This window comes from Sparus aurata, chromosome 12, assembly GCF_900880675.1.
Source record: "Sparus aurata chromosome 12, fSpaAur1.1, whole genome shotgun sequence".
In the NCBI taxonomy this organism is placed as follows: Eukaryota; Metazoa; Chordata; class Actinopteri; order Spariformes; family Sparidae; genus Sparus; species Sparus aurata.
Genome location: NC_044198.1, coordinates 3,518,685 through 3,538,072, shown reverse-complemented (window position 1 = coordinate 3,538,072; position 19,388 = coordinate 3,518,685). Strand labels below are relative to the sequence as shown.

Genomic DNA, 19,388 nt, shown 5'->3' with positions numbered 1-19,388 from the left:
GCAGAGCCTCGGCACATGGGACGCGCGCTCTACCCACTGAGCAACCAGTGCAATTTTTGCCATAAAGTGCAGCAATAGCATGCTCTTATCTACGCTGCCATCCGTCCGCTTTTGAAAACAAAATTTCCCATCCACGGGGCCGACCAAAGCAGTCTCATCTGCTTCTTCGTTCATTGTTGTTGTCTGAAGTCATGAACGTTAGTTGGTGCTCCAGTATAATCGGTACCCCTGAAACTCTTCCAGTGAGAAACGTTCCGCGGTGCAAAAATAAGTGTAATATGTTAAACATTCAAACTAGCTCTGTTATGTGCACCCTTACATTTCCCCCGGAGCGCAGAGGAGAGGCCCGGACTGTGCTGACGCTGGTGGTTAGTCGTAGAACTCCCAAATGCTGAAATGCAGGATGTGTCAGGGTGAAGGTTACGAAAGTCTGGCCTGTCTGTCCCCGATATTTAAGCGTGAACATTCTTGAGTCCTTTTCACCTCGACCACGTGAACTAATGAAATGATCAGCCTTGGTTGTAGAAATTCAAGATAATATCGACAAAGAATTACGGAATAGATAATGTAAGTTAATAATGTCGTCTTCTACTGTGGTTTACCACTTGAGTACCATGTTAGTTTTCATATCATTTCTGTGCGTATTTTTCACTGCAGTTAACACAAGTGCTGTCAGGCATACAGAGAGCATTGGGAACATGCTGGCTACCACACATGTACACACACATACACACACGCACAAACACAAACATTTTTTGCCATAGGTTCATTTCCTCATTTGTATGTATGCAAACATTTAGCGTGGATTCTCTACAGGGTTTTATAAGTGAGACCCCAGACCTGTAACTGCTGCATGTAACAAGTGTATGCATTTGAAAAACAAAATCATTCTAAATCCTCACGTGATAAGTTAAGATAATGCTCCGTTCTCTGAGAGCTACTTAATGTATCCCAACTGTGGAATACCTCTTGCTACTGATCTGAGACACGTATCTCAGACTTTCCCTTTGTGAGTGTGTTTGAATAAAACAAATCGAGCTCCATTTTCTGTCTTGCTCTCTTCAGGTTACGAAGGACCAAACTGTGAGATTGACATAGATGAGTGTGCTGAGCAGCCCTGCGAGAACGCCGGCGAGTGTTTTGAGCGTTCAGATCCGTCTCACTGGGAGCTGGACTGGGAGCTCAGCTTTGCAGATGCAGCTGGATACATCTGCCAGTGTCAGCCAGGGTTTGCAGGTCATTAATACTAAAGAAACCGATCAGTTAAAATCTCAGTTGTTAGCCTTCTTTCATCCTCTGACAATCTTTTGATTTATTTTCACATTACAGGAGAGAACTGCTCTGTCGACATCGATGAGTGTGAGTCTGAACCCTGCCAGAATGGAGGCTCTTGCAACGATAAGATCAATGGCTACACCTGTACATGCGCTGTTGGATTTCTAGGTGAGTCTCCACCTTGTGATAACTGGACAGAAGCATCGGTTGCATGTTCGATATACCAGAAGTAATCCACAACCGTATGTAACCGTTTGTGTGGTCTACCCCTAGGTGAGCTGTGTGAAGTGAACATTGATGAATGTGAGAGTCAGCCCTGTCAGAATGGAGGCTGGTGTGAAGACGGCAGGGCGTCCTACACCTGCCACTGTCCTGAGGCGGAGCCAGGGGAACTTCCTTGGGGAGGAGGTCACTGTGATGTGAAACTCCACGGCTGTGTGGAACACGAATGTCAGAACGGAGCCACCTGCCACCCATGGCTGGAGGGTGGAGAACACGGTCACACATGCTTGTGCCCTCATGGTTTCTATGATGAGCACTGCTCCACAAGAACAACGTTCTCCTTCTCCACCCCTGGATTCATTCACATCCAAGTTGATCTGGAAGAAAGGACCAGGAGGGAGGTTGAGCATCATGCTCACCGTGGTTTTGGAGTACAGCTACGTTTCCGGACAACTATACCCAATATGTTACTCTTTTACAGAGGGAATGTGGACAACCACCTCCTCCTGGAGATTATGAATGGCGGCCTTCATGCAAAAGCCTTTTCTGAGGACTCTGAAATGGATGTAAGATTTCCTGGTTTGGTTAGTGATGGAGACTGGCGAGATGCTCATGTGTTTGTAGATAATGATGGTCTGGTTCTGATTCTGAAAGGTCCTGGCTGTGACAGGGATGGATGCACAGTTACAGATAGTGGTGCTGATGAACCACCTTTCCAGCCCTCTGAAGCCTTCACTCAGATTTATATTGGTGGAGCACCAGAGGAGCTGTTAGAGTACTCGTTGAGTGGCACAGGCTTCATTGGATGTATGGAAGACCTGATGATCGACTCCAAGCCTATCCTACCCCAAACACTTCCAGAGGACCAAGGCCATGAGCTAGGATGCAGCAAGACTGAATGGTGTAAATCTGACCCCTGCAATGGACATGGGCACTGTGTGGACCTGTGGACCAGCTATCAGTGTGACTGCTACCGTCCCTTCTATAGTGAGAGCTGCTCAGAGGGTAAGCACTTGTACCAAAACTTTTTTGACAAATCCTGTCAAACCAAACCATTTACTTAACTACAAAGCAGCAATATCACAGTGTAAAGCCCCACATTACTTGAATTGGGTCGAATGGGACAGAAAGTTGAGAGTCATCTATGTAGCAGTGAAAATAAATGTTATAGTGAAGGATATGACCTGAGGAAGCAAGTTAGATAATAGTAGAGAAGTTTTAATGGAGCAAATTTCTATCAGAGGGTAGGAGCTGAACCTTTTGTGCCCTTATTGCCAACCTATTGTTCCAGACAGTTAATTAAAACAGCAAAAGTACAGCTAAAATGAAGGAGGATTAAAATAAGGAGTCTCCAGGAATTGTTAGTGTGCAGCAAGTCAACTAATTCTTTGAGTAGAGCAGTCTCTCTTCAACAGAGCTCGGAAATCAGACGGAAATTGTTCAACGAGTATGCTATTAGTAAAATAATACATTTGTTGCATAAATCCTTCATTCAACAACATTAAAGTCTACAGGAGATTCTATAAAACATGCTGTTTGTGATCAAAACCAATCAGCTCTTTGATAAGGCGGCAGCAAGGTTTCTCCCATTAATCCTCAGGATTTGCAGTTGGCCGTGAATTTCAGTTGGATCTAAAAACTGTGGCAAATCATTGCCCACATGTGCATGACATCAGAGCAAGTTAGGATCAAGTGGGACACAAATTATGGGCCAAATCAGGTGTTGCAGTGAGTAGTAGTGTAGGCTATGTGGACCGCAGGCTTTGCTGGGAAACAACGCACAGCCCTGCAGCAAAAAATTTGAATCCAACATGTTCAAATCAATTATACTAAATTTCGAAATGAAACTCTAAATATAGCCTACTTTATCACCTTTTGACGTAAGGATGAAACAGATAGTGTCATGTAGGCCAAAAACCCCACAGAGTTTCTGTTATGTTTCTCGGTGCCTCAAACAGCTGACCTAATGCGCCACACGGTTGGAAAAAAAGACACCGCTAGAAACTTTTCGGAAAAGGGCAGGCGCCTGGAAAATGGCAGCTGCTTGGACAAACCATCAGGCCATCAGTGTCGATCACTGGCGAACTTCAACCAATCAGATCTACAGTGAAGAGTGGGACCACCAGCAGAGCCAGCTGGTACATCAAACTCTTACTGACGAAACCATGTTTTCCATCGAGAAAAGCCTTCAGCGCTGTAAATATACTCTCCAGTTCAGACATATCTGATCTAGCAGCATCTTTGCTAACATCTGGCAGAGGTGCCATTGTTGTTTTCAAACAAAAAGTCTCTTTTCTCACTGGTCGTCACACCTAAACCACACCTGTAGCTGCCAGTAGGTCCTCGTAGAATGCTGATTACTTTAATCGCTGTGTGCTCTGTGATGGCGTATAAGTTGAAGCCTGTCATGTAAAACCCAGCAAAGCTCCACCAGCATACACCTGACCATAGATCTAATCAGTCAAACGCCTGTGCTATAACAGACAATTACAGAGTGACAGCTGTCAAATACATGTAGTGGAATAAAACGTACAGTGTTTCCCTTTGAAATGTAATGGCGTAAATATATAAAAGGAGCACTTTTAAGAAATTCAAAGTCAGAATGTTAATATTCACAATATCAATGAGGTAATGATACAAACTCGGAAATATGTATTTTTTGTTGTTCTCAGAGGAAAATAAGGTCCCAGAATACTGATGAAGCTAGAAAAGTGGCAGAGTCCGCCACATACAAACAAAATTAAACAATATAGATTGTGTTGTCCTTTAAGGTCAATTGGTTTATTTTGTTTATTCAGTCATGAAAACAAAGTGAGTTATTTAGTTTTAGTTACAGACTTAGGTGATGTAGAGAAATTAAAAGCATATAAAGTGACTTTCACAGATGATTGGGGTGGATGCTTCTGTATCTGCTGTCAGATGGCAGTAGGGTGAACAGACTGGACCTGGGTGGGTGTTGTCTTCTAGTATCCTTTGAGCTCTGTGCAGACATCTCACTTTACTGATGTCACCGATGCTCTGAAGATGGTACCAGTGATGTTCTGTTCTATTTAGAAAATATGGTTTGTTTGTTCATGACTTCACAATCTATGTTTGGCAAAAAAGGTATTGCACTTTGTGAGTGATGACAGCTGCTGTCCTTATGACAGGACCCAGAAACAAAAGTGAGGTATGATAAGCTGCAGCACTTACTGACCTCTGTTTACTACTGCAACATTAAGTCAGGTTATATTTGTTTGATTTTTGACAAGTTTGGCATTGTATTCCTCACACACTGAAGTCCTATCACTAACTCTAATCTGTTCTGTTCATGTGACTAATCCAAGCTTCCATATCTCCCCTGACAGAGTTCCCTTCATGGACGTACAGCCATGAGGACACTGTGAGTTTCAGTGCCTATGATGTGAGCAAGGACCGCGGCAGCAACTTCAACGTGTCCTTCCTCATGAGGTCATTAAAACCAGACGGACTGCTGTTCCAGCTGAGGAGGCCCACAGAGGAGGAGGGGGGAGAGGTCTACTTTTCTATCTACCTGGGGATGGGGAGGGTGTTTGTCAGCTCTCTACCTAACAGTGCCTCACTGACAGCTCCCGTTTTTGTGACCACTGGTGAGAAGCAGTTTCTACAGGTGGAAGTCCAACATAGACAGGTGATCTTTGAACACGCAGGCCTCCGTTATGGAATTGGAGAGATCCCCGAGGTGAACGTTGCCAGTGGGGATCAAGCCTATGTCGGAGGACTTCCTGGGGACTTGGACTCTGACGTGTGGGGGGGACATTACAAAGGTTGCCTGCAGGACTTTCGTTTAGACTCGGTGCATCTGCATGTGGATGCTTGGAACAGCTCGGATGAGGAGGAAGTGTATTTACCAAGCGATGCTGAAAATGTGAAGGAGGGCTGTGTCAGTGATGATACATGCAAGGTAGGAAAAAGTGTTTGATCTGCTTGTTCCCAACAGTTATACTGTCACAATAACTGTCTAAGTAAGCCTGAGTAGCAGGTAAAAGGACCAGCATGACAGTGAATGCCAGAGAAACTTTCTGCAGCATATTTTACTTTGCTGCATTGACGATGGGATCTGCTGTAGTTTATTTATAGACCATTTATAGCTGACATTTTATTCTAAATTAAAGGGAGCATCCAAAGCAAATATTATTGCCAAGGGAGAGAATAATGATGTTTAGAATTATGCTCCCGGCAGAAAAATACATTCCCTATAGTCCCACATGAGCTAAAAAACAGCCTCACAATTGTAATTCTGGGCCGGACATATCAAGATTTTCTGTCAGCTGTGATTGCTCTCACTTTAAGTCTCAACCAAGAGGTGACAAAATGGCAGCAAAGCCACCAATAATGGCCTTGAAGTCTGTTATGAACTGATTTTATATAATTTATATACTGTTTATATGTATCTGGTTCAATAGATTACATTTAGCAGAAAGGTTCAGTGCTTTGAAAAACTCTCCGAATCCAAGCAGCAACAAGGATTCTGCTGAAGAACTATGGCCCCATAACAAACACATACAGACAGGGACACCAGATTTTAGTTAAAGCGTAACTTCACCAATTTTGTACATCACAGGTCTTGGTTAATACTAACGGTAGTCAATTAATTAGTTAGTATGTTCATTTTTATGTCTGTGTCATGCCAATATCTGGCCCATCAAAGATGGGATTGTAAGACACCATCGCAATATGATTATATGTTATCTACCAGTTTTACAAGTATCAGCAATAAATAAATAAATAAATAAATGCATTAAATAAATTCAATTACAAAATACCATATCAAAAATGTATTGCAGGGCTATTTTTCTCATCTCCCATGCTTCCTCCATGTAACTGGCTAGTTGAAATGGTTCCAATCTAAACAAACATCTTAATCTTTGTGCATCATCCATTTGTACAAAGTCTGTTTTTATGTAAAAATTCTGTGCAGCTCCCCATTAAAAGAGCCAGTGCCATATTCAAATGTTATTATCCTAAATGTATATGCAGTTTTTGTCCATACATCACCAGCCTATTACTCGTTCAACTGGGTGTGAACAGATTCTCTGAACGCACAGCTGTTAACCTTTTCATTATTAAGAAATACTTAATCAAATCCATAGTTACAGAACAATGTATACACATCTCTTGACTAAGGCCCAGTCCTTCGTTTATCCCATTATTTTCTTCCATATCAAGTGACCATTCCCATAACTAGATTATACAAATCTCCCAGGGAACTTCACATAGTTTCCAACCCATGTACTATGCATTTATTAAAAAAAAAAAAAAAAAAAAAATGTTATCTGATAAATTGCCTCCAGTGATGTCACTAAGTGGCTATGTTGCATTTTGGGTATTGTAGGCAACAGGATTTTAAATGTTTAACACTGGTGGAGCTATTCTTGAAATATTAAATACTATCACCAAAGGAATAGCACATTAGGTGTTGGATGGGTTGGTGGAGTTTATCAGTAGAATAAAGACTGTATTCTACAACTCCGTCAGTATGAACTTATGTTACAGCTGGTAGCCACACAGATGATAAATGAGCCGGTGAAGTTGAAGCAGCACATATAAATCAGCAGATGCAAGAGTGCTCTGACTGAATAAACTATAAAAATGGACTATTATTCATTTGGTGTGACTACGAGGCGAGCAATGATGGAAGTTCTCCCATTCTTCCCTCTAAATTCTTGTAAGATAACATGTCAAAGCTTTGTCGTTTTAAAACGGTTTGCTGTCTGAATTTGCTGTGTCCCACTGCTCCCCTTTGCAGATGAAGCCGTGTCAAAATGGAGGAGAATGCACCATCACATTCAACGATTTCACGTGTTCGTGCCCAGAGGAATACACTGGGAAGACCTGTGAAACACGTGTGTGGTGTGTCAGTGGTCCCTGTGTCAACGGCGGCCATTGTGTGGACCTCCCTTATGGATACGAATGTAAGAACATCTGCATCATGTTATAACTGTGCTTAGTAAAAAAATAAGTCATATTTCATTAGGTATTACTGGTGCCATTACGTCAAATTAGCCATCTTGACTGACTTTGAAACCACACTCACCTCCACAAGCTGTTACTGTAGAAGCAGCATGCATACAATGATAATAATTAGCATTAGTATAAAAAGAGTGACAATTTTGGACACATGGTTGAATGTTTTACTGTGATTTTAGAATGATTACTTCACAGGAATATACAGTACCGGTATATCTGTAAAACTTGGAGCCTTGAATGCAATTTACACACCTGCAGATAATATATACCTGTATATTTTTTCATATTTGTGATATTGCCCTTACATATTTTCATTATGTGATGTTATTTCTCATAGAATATCAATTCAACTACCTCTGATATGGAAAAGAACCCAATGCCAACCATCTGATCTTTATAGTGCTGGCTTGAGGTGCAGTGGCAGGGAAGACTTTTCTGTTGCATGCAGTTCAAATAAAGATTTTATTTAACACTTGAATTTCTGCACTCAGTGCTCCCCCCTTTGCGTCAGTCTGCTCATACGCACAGCATCTTTATAAGGACCTATGGGTGCAGTCAAAGTTTGATTAATGCCTGCTGAATTCCAGATTCTGACAGCCCTTTTCTGTAGCACAGACACATTGGAGTTCCCATTCCAAAACAGAGAGAAAATAGCTCTCATCTGCATCCAGCACGTAGTCAGTCTTAACTGTAACTCATCTTTAATAATCCCATTGTCATAAAGAGTTTCCAAGACTCTGCCTAACAGACCATCTCCTGCAGCGCCTTACAGGTTAGGACTCCTCTGGAGCTCTACTAAACATCAGCAGAGTGTATCAGGAGGAGTACTAGGAGTGATTATTAAAGAGTTGTTAGCGCCGCAGGAATCCCGCTTACTTACAAACTCCACAGTAAACAGCTTACATTTGGTATCAGATCGTTACCCTGCGTTTTGGTATCACATCTGGAGAGAAAAAGCTGGTGCATACTGTATCTAGTGAAATAGCTGTTGGTTCAGCAATAAACAAATGCCTGTTCTCCATGTTGTCCTGTAGGTGTGAACAATGCCACGTTTGAGAACAACCCTGTGCACTACAGTGCCGGAGGATCCCTGGCTGAGCCCGTCTCTAACATCTACATGGAGCTGCGGACTCGTTCAGAGAACGCTGTGCTCCTGAGAGCCTCCTGGGGCTCAGACCTGCTCATGGTGGGTCTGCTAGACTCTTCAGTCCGGATGGAGATCCACATCGGAAACAGTGTAGAGACAATGACCTTTACAGGAGTTCGTCGAGTGGCTGACGGGAGCTGGCACCGCGTGAACATCTCAATGGCTGAGAGGGAACGTAAAGCCTCTGCCTGGGTCATCACTGTGGATGGAATCACAGATGCCAGCAGCGCGCCAGAGCGAACAGGAAGCCTTCCGTTTCTCAATGAGAAGGGAGCCACGCTGGCCTTAGCAGAGAGCTTCACTGGCTGTCTGGGTGCAGTGAGAGTCGGAGGAGTCTACCTTCCTTTTGTAGATGACTATAAAGCCCCGCAGCCATCTCAGTTCCATTTAGAAGGAAAACCGAAGATTCATCTAGGTTGTACCAGTGCTCCTGTTTGTGACCCCACTCCCTGTCTGAATGGAGCCACATGTGAAGACCTCTTTAATAAATTCGGCTGTGTGTGTGACCTGGGTTGGGAGGGGGAGCAGTGTGAAACAGACACTGATGACTGTGCGTCTCAGCCCTGTGTTCACGGAAGCTGTAAGGACTACTTAGCGGGGTTTGAGTGTCGGTGTCACCCTGGATATGCTGGCACACTTTGCGATGAGGATTTTGACGAATGTGAGCATCATGCATGTGAACATGGAGGCACCTGTCAGGACGGACCCAACATGTACACCTGTATCTGCCCAAAGGACTACAGAGGGCCTCTGTGCCAGTGAGTACTCAGTTATCCATCTTTTTGTTGGGTTGAAGCAGCAGTGCCAGCTGTGGCTTTACAGTGTAACACAAAGCAACACACAACTGTTCTTATCATTCACTGAGGCTGAAGCTTCATCTCTTCTCCACCAGGTGGGACTATCCTCCATTGCAGTGTGGTGAAGATGTCCAGTGTGCAAATGATGGCATCTGCCATGACGGGCTGTGGGGAGCCAACTGTACATGCATGCCAGGCTTCACAGGCAGCAGGTGAGCTCACTTTTGAACACTCCCTAAAACATAGACTCCAAATATTCTAAATGTGCGTACAGTTTGTAAAGAGTAACCTTTTCTGTCAAGTTGAGTTAATGTGTTTAAATTAAAAGACTACTCAAATGCATCTCTTTTATGTGTAATATTGAATAATAAATATTGGTTGGAAAAGCACGTAATGTGAATGTAGAAGTTCCACTTAAAGGGCACAATGTCGTTTTGGAGAAGAAACTCAAACATCAGTATTTCAGTATTTACAATATAAATGAGGTAATGATAAAAAATGTCTTCATGAGTGAATAAACAAGCTGCTGTCAGAGGAAAATAAAGTTCCAGAAAGCAGTTTGAAGCTAATAGGGTGGCAGGGTGGCAGTGTAGATTGTGTTGACCTTTAAGTTTTTTTTATTCAGTTTATTCAGTCATGAAAGCAAAGACTGTTTGATTATTTAGTTTGTTTGGCAGCAAAAACATTAACATTTCTCCACCTAAACTACAGAGTGCTCCTTTAAGTTTATATGTAATAACTGAATGAACACATAATGTTATGTGCTTATATGCTATACATTTGCATGAGTTTCATTTAATCAGTTGTATTATTGATTTATTCACATTCATTTAACATGATAGAAACACTTAACAGTGACCTAATGTCACAGAATTACTGTAGGTGGAACATTATTGTCATTAAAATGTCTCTGTTTGTTGTACTCTCTTTATATTAGTTGTAAACCCTTGTGTATCAGAGTGCAGTGCTCGAGTCTTAAACCTCAGAGTGTGATGTATAAAACTAACTGATACTATACTGTATAGTACATGAATTAGGGCTTGCCATTCACCAGACCACACATGCACTATTCATTCATAGAATTTCTCTGATGTGTCGACCAAACATGGATTTTGCAGGACAAAGGTATAATTATCACATTAGAATCCTAAAAATGGCACCTACTTCTTTCCCCTCAGAAATCTCTGAAGCAGATAAAGTCAACGCCTGGTCAAGTAAACCAAAACTATCTGCAATAGAAATTGTTTTTTGTTTTTTTACTATTATTTGTAGAATAAATTTGAAATAAGGCTTGGACACACTTGACTGAAATTGATAAATGTCTTTAGACATGTGAGAGTGGCCTTACATGTTTGCGCAGTGTGTTCACGTCCTGTCCTAATGTGATTTTGTGCCCGGCAGGTGTGAAACAGAGATTGACGAGTGTCAGTCTAACCCCTGTCGAAACGGAGGCTCCTGCTTGGATCGATTCAACATGTTTGTGTGTGAATGCCCGCCTGGCTACAGTGGTCCCACCTGTGACATGAATGTATGTTCGTTGCGTGTTTCTTCTTTAGTATTAGACGTACACGTCAAGAGATGTACATTTTACATTTGCTGCCCAACACAAACCAATTCCCAGGACACATTTCTGCAAAGTACGTTTCTGCAAACCACAGAGATTGAAACTTTTGTTGCAAATTTTACGTTTCAGTTTTTCATTTTATCACATGACATCTCTGTGCTTACGGTCTGGTTAGACATAAAAACACACTTGGTTACATTTAAGCACAGATCATGCTCTTGTTTAAAAGGCCTGTTTTGGTCCCCACAAACTTGACAGACGATGCCTGAGGTCTCCTTCAAAAACATCCGGTGGTTTTACTCACAGATGTTTAAACACAGTCTTTACCAGCAGTCACTGAATTGGTAGCTTTCTCACCTGTAACTGCACCACCACTCCATATATAACAGTTGGGTCACAAATAATTAATGGGAATGTGATATGAGAAGGACTGTTGAAATGTCAAGATGGTATGTAAGCTATGACAAGTAAAAATAGGAACAGATCCGTGGTTTGGAGAAAAGTTAAGTCGATAGTTTTATCCTGGTAATTGGGCTGCACAACAACATGTACTAACATCTAAACTGTACTGTCAGAGATGGCTGAAATATGACCTTGTATTCTGATCTGTGCACTCCATCCCTTCGTAGAAACAAGCCCACAAACAGGGAATCCCCTGGCTGATGGTAGCCATCCCGCTGCTGTGCTTCTGTGTGCTGATAGCGATCATCGGCTTGACCTTCATGGTGCTCACGGCGAGGAAGAAGCGCCAGTCGGAGGGAGCGTACAGCCCCAGTGCTCAGGAGCTGGCTGGAGCTCGACTGGAGATGGACAGCATGCTCAAAGTCCCACCAGAGGAAAGACTCATATGACACATAGGCTGAGAGATGAGGGTGTTGGATGGGATCTGAGCACTGCGGGCATGTGCTCACTGTCACACTGTGAGATTGCCTGAATACTTGGGCTGAACTGAAGGACCTATGTTGCAGGATACAGCCCTCTCCTGGTGGCGAGCAGGTAGTGACACAGTGCTGCTATTCAGTACGTCACTTCTATTAACAGAGATGTGTTAATTATGTAGGGGTTAGTGATAAAGGAGCCTTTGGACCTCAGAAACTCACTGATAGGATGAGGGAACAAGGAAGAACAATCCATTGAATGACTTGACACACTGTAGTTTGTCTAAGGCAGGGCCTTAACCTGGTTCATAACTTGTGCATAGAGGACAATTTCAGGGCTTTATTTCAAGGGCTACAAGCACACAAACTGAGGAAACTGTGTTGCATTCAGAGAAAAAGAAGCGTGAGATGTGAGGAGCCGAGCAGCAAGTCTGACCAACATACAGGGCTCTAAAGCTGCAGCTTTTCTAGAAGCCACTAGACGTCGGCTCTAACAACACTGGATGGAAGAAACTTTAGAATAAATTGAATTTAACTCAGCACAATTTCTTTTTTAGTTACTTGTAAAGTGGTTCTTGCTGTTCATTTTGACAAATACTGTTCCAAGTATGTCTCCACCTGTTTTTGTGTCTATTTTTCATTTGCGTATGAAAATGTGTGGCACCACTGGAAGCAGAAGACAGGCTGGCCACAGCGGCTACATGAGCGGCACACTCACTCCCCCTCCAGCTTTCTGGCTCTTTCATTGGTGAAAAAGGAAAATCCTGTCAATTAAATATCAGTTAACTAATAATCATCAAAAAGCAAACTCCATGTAAACAGAAAGGGCAGGCAGTAGCCACGCTGCAGCAGCAATGCAGCCTGTGTGGACACACACACACACACACACACACACACACACACACACACACACACACACACACACACACACACAGGAGTGAGCAGCTGCAGCTCAGCGACACAGCACACAAGCATCCTCTGTGGCCAGATCAATACTGACCTACAGAACACATGTGACTTCACTCATCATTTCCATTGAAGAAATAAAGACATCATGTCTGCGGTGGGTGATGAGGAGACTGTAGCCTTTGCTGCTCTATACAACAGACAACATTGGAATGTAGAATTGCAGAGAAAAGTTTCATAATCCTCAGACGCAAAATGATTTGGACAGTGTTCTCAGGACTGGAACCGTCGCTGTCACACTGCAACTCATACCTCCTGCTGATGCCGGAAAGACTTTGAAACATCTTGCTCGACATTCAGTGAAGTTCACATTTGTTGCCAGAACCTGGTTAAAAATCAGCCTAACTGCACTCACAATTGAATATAATGGCCTAGCTGCTGGCAATTACACAATGCTGGCTTTAAATAAGTGTTTGGTGACATCATAGAGATTAAATGGCATAATTTATCAAAACTCCTCCTCCCATCCAAAGACAGAGCACGGTGTATTATGCACGACGACAATCTGATGATGGAACAGTTTGGAGCACTGAGAGAATGTTTATAAATTAGTGAATAACAAGATTCATAAATAGTTGAGGGCTTGTGGGACTTTTAGGAAAGCACTTGGTGAGGTGAGCTGGGACACGGGCAGTTTGACATGTCACACACGCCGGCTGATCCCTGCTACCTGGAAAGGTGGTTGTCTCCTCGGTCTTTCCCACATGTGCAGCGGTGTGTTGGCTGACAGTCACTCTCAGCAACGCCTGCGGAGATGGATCATGTTGCGTGGGGATGGAGAGAAAATTGAGAGAGGTGTAGAATTTGCAAACCTGGCCGATGACTTTTTCAACACTACATTGCTAATGCTGAACCATTTTACAAATGTTTGTGCTTGAAAAGACTCCCAGCCACCACAAAAAAAACTTCAATGGACCAAATAGTAGTTTAAAATCACGAACCGTGGAATGGCAGTGAAGCTGGTAAATGAAAGGCAGCATTTGGTGAATTCTTGTGTGTGAGAGAAGGCACAAAAAAGAAGGCAGGGACCGTACAGGGGAATTCATTATAACAAACTGGGGAGCAAAAGGGGAAAACAATACAAAAGCATACAAAACATCTAATATGTTCAAAAGACAGTATTGTATTTTCGGTTCAAGGGACATGTCACCCTGTTTTGTTAATGACATCAGAGTCTAGGCTCCCTGTTGTACAGTTTCCTTCACAAGTTGACTTGTTCATGGCTGTCTCTCTCTGTCAGGCCTGTACAGTTTGTATATTTATTATGTTGATTCTGTGTTTGAACTTTTGTTGGATTTCCACTTTTACTGTTAGGGCCTCACATGTACAAAGGGAGTGTCCGCTCAAGTCTGTCTCAGTTGCAACATCACATTTGTTTACAATCACGGATGAATATATTAAAACCCAGGGACATTCAACACGGAGAATTGAATAAAAATTGAGAGATTTAGGACGTGACATTGAAGCTTTAAATTTGAGGGGGAAAATCATGACATATCTGTCAATAAATGTGTTGTACATAATTAGCTTTTCTAAACAAACATGTAATCATTTACCATTGCACAGTGTATCACCGTTGTCTCGGTTTTCTTTATTCTGATGTGCAAAATCCAAGATGTTTTATTCATAATGTATTACGATCATGCAATAAAGTGAAGCAGCTTCTGAAGCGTCATACCTCCCGAGTATTCATCCGTTAACTAAACCACTCATGCTTTCAGCATCACAGTGGCTTAAGCCTATCCCAGCAGGCATTATGCAGGACAGGCTACCAGTCTCACACAGAGACAGACAAAACACATTCAAATGTTGGCCAAGCTGAAATGTTTTGACTGTAAACACTCAAAGCAAATATATTAAAACACACCACTTTTGTTTTTGCTTCCATCTTTCACAACTTAAATTTTTTTTATGCACACGGGAAGTATTTCACTCAGACTCTTTATTCAAGATACTCAATCCTCCCGGCAGGCGTGGCATATCAAGTTGCTGATTAAACAGCATGATTCGGGCACAGGCCCTCGTTGGACTGGTCACAATAAAAGGCCACTCTAAAATGTGCAGTTTTATCACACAACACAGTGATACAGCAGAGCTGTTGCCTGTGAAGTGACTGTTCATTTTACTCCCATAAGCTGTCTCCAAAGTTGTTTCCGACAACTTGGCAGTAAGTCCAGCTGGCTTCATAACCGCAGACCATGTGCAACATTCAGACAGTCAGGACTGTACTGGATGTGATAGTAAATAATAAGACCTACAAACAATATACTGTACTGTATGTAGCACTCCAAACTCAGCTAATCACACACGACAGATGAAAATGATATCGGTCCTTTTTATGTGACTCCTGCAGAAATGGCCAGCTAGTCTTGGCAGCATGTCTTTACAATAACTACATGAGCTCTTAATCTTGTGTAAAATCAGTTTATGTTGGCTCACATACATCAGCAGCAGAGTAGGCAAAAGGAACCTTCGGAACAACAGATATACAATAAAGTGTTTAAAAGTCCTCATATTTAATCAGACAGAAATGTTTAAAATCATTTCAGGGACATTACAGTCTATTGTAGGCTTGCAGGTTTTCTTAAAAAGTTTCTTTTTTTATAAAACAGAAGGAGGCAACACATGTTCACAGGTCAGTGAGAAGCCAGAGATGGGATTCACCATGAAGGCCAAGAAACAAACAGAAAAACAAAAGCACTGCCCTACCACAAACATCGATAGGTGAACTAACTGCATGACTGAGATGCACCACACGTTGTAGCTACCATAATACCATTAGGATTTTCATCAACTATAGCAGGCTACGGGTAACAACACAAGCTAATCGTGGAAGTTGACATCATTGAGACACATGATGTTGTGAGTGTGACATGAAATACTGCGTGCTATTTTTATAGTCACAAATCTATACTGAGCACTTTGCTAATGTGGTGGCGTTTAAGACAGAAGACACAAGAGGCTGCTGTGTAAAGAACTGTGTTGATTTGTTAATGAGTGGCAATAGGCTGAGAAGCTGTTGGCATCTGAACATCTGGAAGCAAGGCCTGTTTCAAGAGTGATTTCCTGGGTGGGGTGGCAGGTAAATTAAACAAAACACCTAAATTCAGACGATCCTTTGACAGCTAGAGTCGGTTCAGTCCATGTCCATTTGTTCACCAGACACACACTATTTTTCATTGGTCAGTAGCACGGCGGATGGTGTAAGGGAGGGAACGTGTGTGTGTGTGTGTGTGTGTGTGTGTGTGTGTGTGTGTGTGTAGGGTGTCACCACATGACCATTCCTCCCACCTGGATCAGGACCTTCTGTTGAAGTAAATCGTATATCATCTGTGATGCATATGCACAACACACAAAGAGTCATTCAGTCAGTCCAGAACAAAGGTCATGAATCACATAAAAAATGATTTCATCATACATGAATGCAGCACGTACTTACTACATGTTAGTAATAAAAGCTATTCATTTTTACTTAAGATCGCAAAGATTTCTTCAAGGTTGATTTGGGGCCTGTAGTGGTAATGGCAAGTTATAACAACGTGGCAGTAAACATCCAGTGAGCAGCTACCCTGTCAGAAATATAGTAGAGGAGGAACACCTGGTATCAGCTTACAGCACAGCTGTGAGGATTCATTATGTAAGTTAACATCTGGCATCTGATTGTAGCTGTAGTTCCAAAGACAATTCATGGCTAACTATTATGATAATGGATTAGCTGTTAATCAACATTGTTTTACAAATTTTACAGACTAATTAATCAATCCTGAATTAAAAAAATGATTATTCGATCATAAATCTAATCATTAGCGTACCAATGATCCAGTGTTGTCTTTTGCTTCATGTTTAGTAAGTGCATGCATAGTTTCCTGTGGATCCCTTTTGTGTGGGTACACACCATTGGAATACTGTCTGAATCTTGACAAACTCCCCAAATAACAATAAAAACAACTATATAGAGAAGTAATTACAGAATGACAATACATTCAATGACTGTAGCTCAGAATTTTCTGACCATCAACAGAATAATGGGCTAATGATATAGTGAAAATCATAAGGATAGTAACTTAGTTTTAGCCTGTGAGTTGAGGAGCTTTCAGGCAGCAAACGGTTGAAACAGAAGTCCTCCTGCTTACTGTCCAACTTGCAAAAATACATTTAAAATGATGCTCCAGGACTAAACCTAAACATTGAAAAAAACAAATGTTTTTCGGCACATTAGACAGTGAGTGAAAGTTTGGTGTTACAAATGGTTACAACAGCAACATCATATAACATTTCCAGTATTTCAAAGAGACGGAAGCAGTACCATATGCTACAGGTTGATACTATCCCTCTACTAAAATCTCATCAAAACGTGAAAAAGAGCTTGTGGTAGCTTTAAAGTGTCATTTGTAAGAAATAGACAGAAATTCAAAGTAGCTCCGTGAATACAGGGGGCAGGATAACTGATAAATGCTGCTAACTATACTCTTTACTGACGCTTTCTTTGGCTGTACCAACCAGCTGCCATGGTATCTGCTCTTTGCAAGAAACTAAGTTAGCCATGGAGATGGGCGAGTCACTGTGGGCAACAGGGCTCTGTCAGCTGGCCTCCGAGTGAACACAGTTTGTCAAATGTTAAGCTATTATCAACTCAGACTGCAGTGGCAAATAACTACACATTCACATTCAGCTGCTGACTTGACTCTAGAAACAATGGACGTGGCGACAGCAACCGCTCGTTGTCTTAAAAGTAGCTTGAATGTTAGCTTGCAGGGGAAATAATCTAAGCCCAATAAGCTAATGTTTTCTAATCAATTTTTAGCTTGCTAGCTAACAATGCCTATTGATGTTGAGCCCACCGAATTTTTCATCAACAATTTTTCATTCGTAAGCATGATTTCAAAATACACACAAAGCAAAATCATTATTTTGGAATAGACAATTAGTTAGTTTCTTACAGAACTGAAGTTGCATTCCTTAGAATGTCTTTAATAATAGCTGAACAGTTCAGCTTTAACTCCGATGACATAAGCAGAATAGACTTATACTACTTAGAAGGTCCTGATACAGTAGTGAGGGAGGTGTGGTGACAAAGAGGGACACTTCAGTACATATTCACAGATTTCAGTCAAATGTCTCCCACCTCCTCCGAAGGTCATCCACCTTCTTTTTTGGGGGTGTAGTGGGTTTGGCCATAGTCAGCAGATCCCCAAAAGGATCCGGAGTCGTCTGGCTGTCTCTGTCAGCACCAAATGGCTTAGCCAGTTTGTTCGTTGATGTACTAGGGACAGACGCCAAGTCTGCCAGGCTAGAAAGAGCGTGGTTGCTGGCAGAGGAGGCAGGCAGGGAGGTGACTGAGGGGGGGAAGGCTGACTGTAGCAGTCCGTAGCTGGGTGGAAGGGCTGAACTGCCTGGTGAATGCTGTCTGTAGAGCCCTGGTAGTGTAGAGAAGGACTGTTGCTGAGCTGTAGTGTGTAAGTATGATCCTGGTGGAGGCCCATAGACTGCACTGAAGGGATTCCCACTAACAGTTGGTGAGTAATGCATTTGAGGGGAAGTGTGGTGCAGAGACTGGGCAAATGGGTTGAGTGATATGTTAGGATGTAGTGGAAAAGGAGGCAAGCCCTGTGGGTAAGACTTGGATGGTTGTGTTGTTTTGGAGGTAGATGACTGCATACCGATATCTACCCCATCACTTAGTGACGTGGAACTAGTCTGTGCTGAGCCTTTAAGGGGGTCTAGAAGACTTATGAGATCTATACTGTCCTCAGTGGTCTTAAGCAGGTCTCCATCTGTGGTCCTGCTCAGGGCTTGCCTAAACTCCTGTCCCCCTGATGTAGTCCCTCCTTCCCCAATTCCTGCTTGTTTAGAGCGTGCCACAGGCGGTGCTAGGACACTACCAAGCTCAGGTGTCTTTCTTCCGTGCGGGCGTGGAATGGTGATATTGCCCGGGGTGGAAGGGTCCAAAGGATCCAGGCCTTGGCCAGAGCTCTCATGGCTCGGAGAGTGGAACTCTGTCTGTACATGGAGTTGGACAGATGGAGGTCTATCGCAGGTCAGAGGCACACAAACAGGCTGGGCTGTTTCCTCCTGCCCTATACTCCACAGTTTATTGTAAGGGTTGGAGAGCTTCAGGCCTGGAAGAGTTCGTGAGTGTTCACCAAGACTCGGGTCCATCCGCTGGAAACACAGGAGATAAATCAGAATTTAAAGGAACATTCCAGTTGTTAATCATATATGCTTACAGCTTACACCAATAGCCCTTTTTAGATAGAAAAGGTGGTACATTTGCTCCAAGGTAAAGTCGGCAATTTGCCGGCCTGTCTTTCTAAAACGGAGGCGTAATACTCCTCCTTTTCCAAAAGCCGCCTCTGAGGTAGGCGTAAACATGTGACGTGACGTGAAGCTCGAATTGGGCTGTGAACAATGACAACAAATTTGTCTTCAAAATAAGAGCTTTACATTGCATCCTATTGCTTTTAATTTGAAAGCACTGACCGTTAGTAGCTTGCCGACACAACAACAAGCTAACACAACTAAACAGCTTCAGAGACTGAGGAGACACGTGC

The 19,388-nt window shown here is 42.6% G+C and overlaps 2 protein-coding genes across 4 annotated transcripts in view; one reads left to right on the top strand and one right to left on the bottom strand.

The window, feature by feature from the left end:
• Positions 1-14,514, top strand: part of crb2a (crumbs cell polarity complex component 2a) — a 31,379-nt gene extending 16,865 nt beyond the window's left edge. Inside the window, exons 5-13 of the mRNA XM_030436884.1 lie at positions 1,066-1,236; positions 1,330-1,443; positions 1,549-2,502; positions 4,845-5,419; positions 7,265-7,430; positions 8,520-9,390; positions 9,525-9,641; positions 10,831-10,957; positions 11,623-14,514. Of these exons, the coding sequence (XP_030292744.1) occupies positions 1,066-1,236; positions 1,330-1,443; positions 1,549-2,502; positions 4,845-5,419; positions 7,265-7,430; positions 8,520-9,390; positions 9,525-9,641; positions 10,831-10,957; positions 11,623-11,844 (3,317 nt within the window). The 3' untranslated portion in view covers positions 11,845-14,514. The remainder of the gene's footprint in view (positions 1-1,065; positions 1,237-1,329; positions 1,444-1,548; positions 2,503-4,844; positions 5,420-7,264; positions 7,431-8,519; positions 9,391-9,524; positions 9,642-10,830; positions 10,958-11,622) is intronic.
• A 731-nt stretch (positions 14,515-15,245) lies between these two features.
• Positions 15,246-19,388, bottom strand: part of dennd1a (DENN/MADD domain containing 1A) — a 29,674-nt gene continuing 25,531 nt past the window's right edge. For all 3 annotated transcript variants that reach the window (XM_030436885.1, XM_030436886.1, XM_030436887.1), the window contains one exon: positions 15,246-18,999. In XM_030436885.1, coding sequence (XP_030292745.1) covers positions 17,944-18,999 — 1,056 coding nt within the window. In that variant the 3' untranslated portion in view covers positions 15,246-17,943. The remainder of the gene's footprint in view (positions 19,000-19,388) is intronic.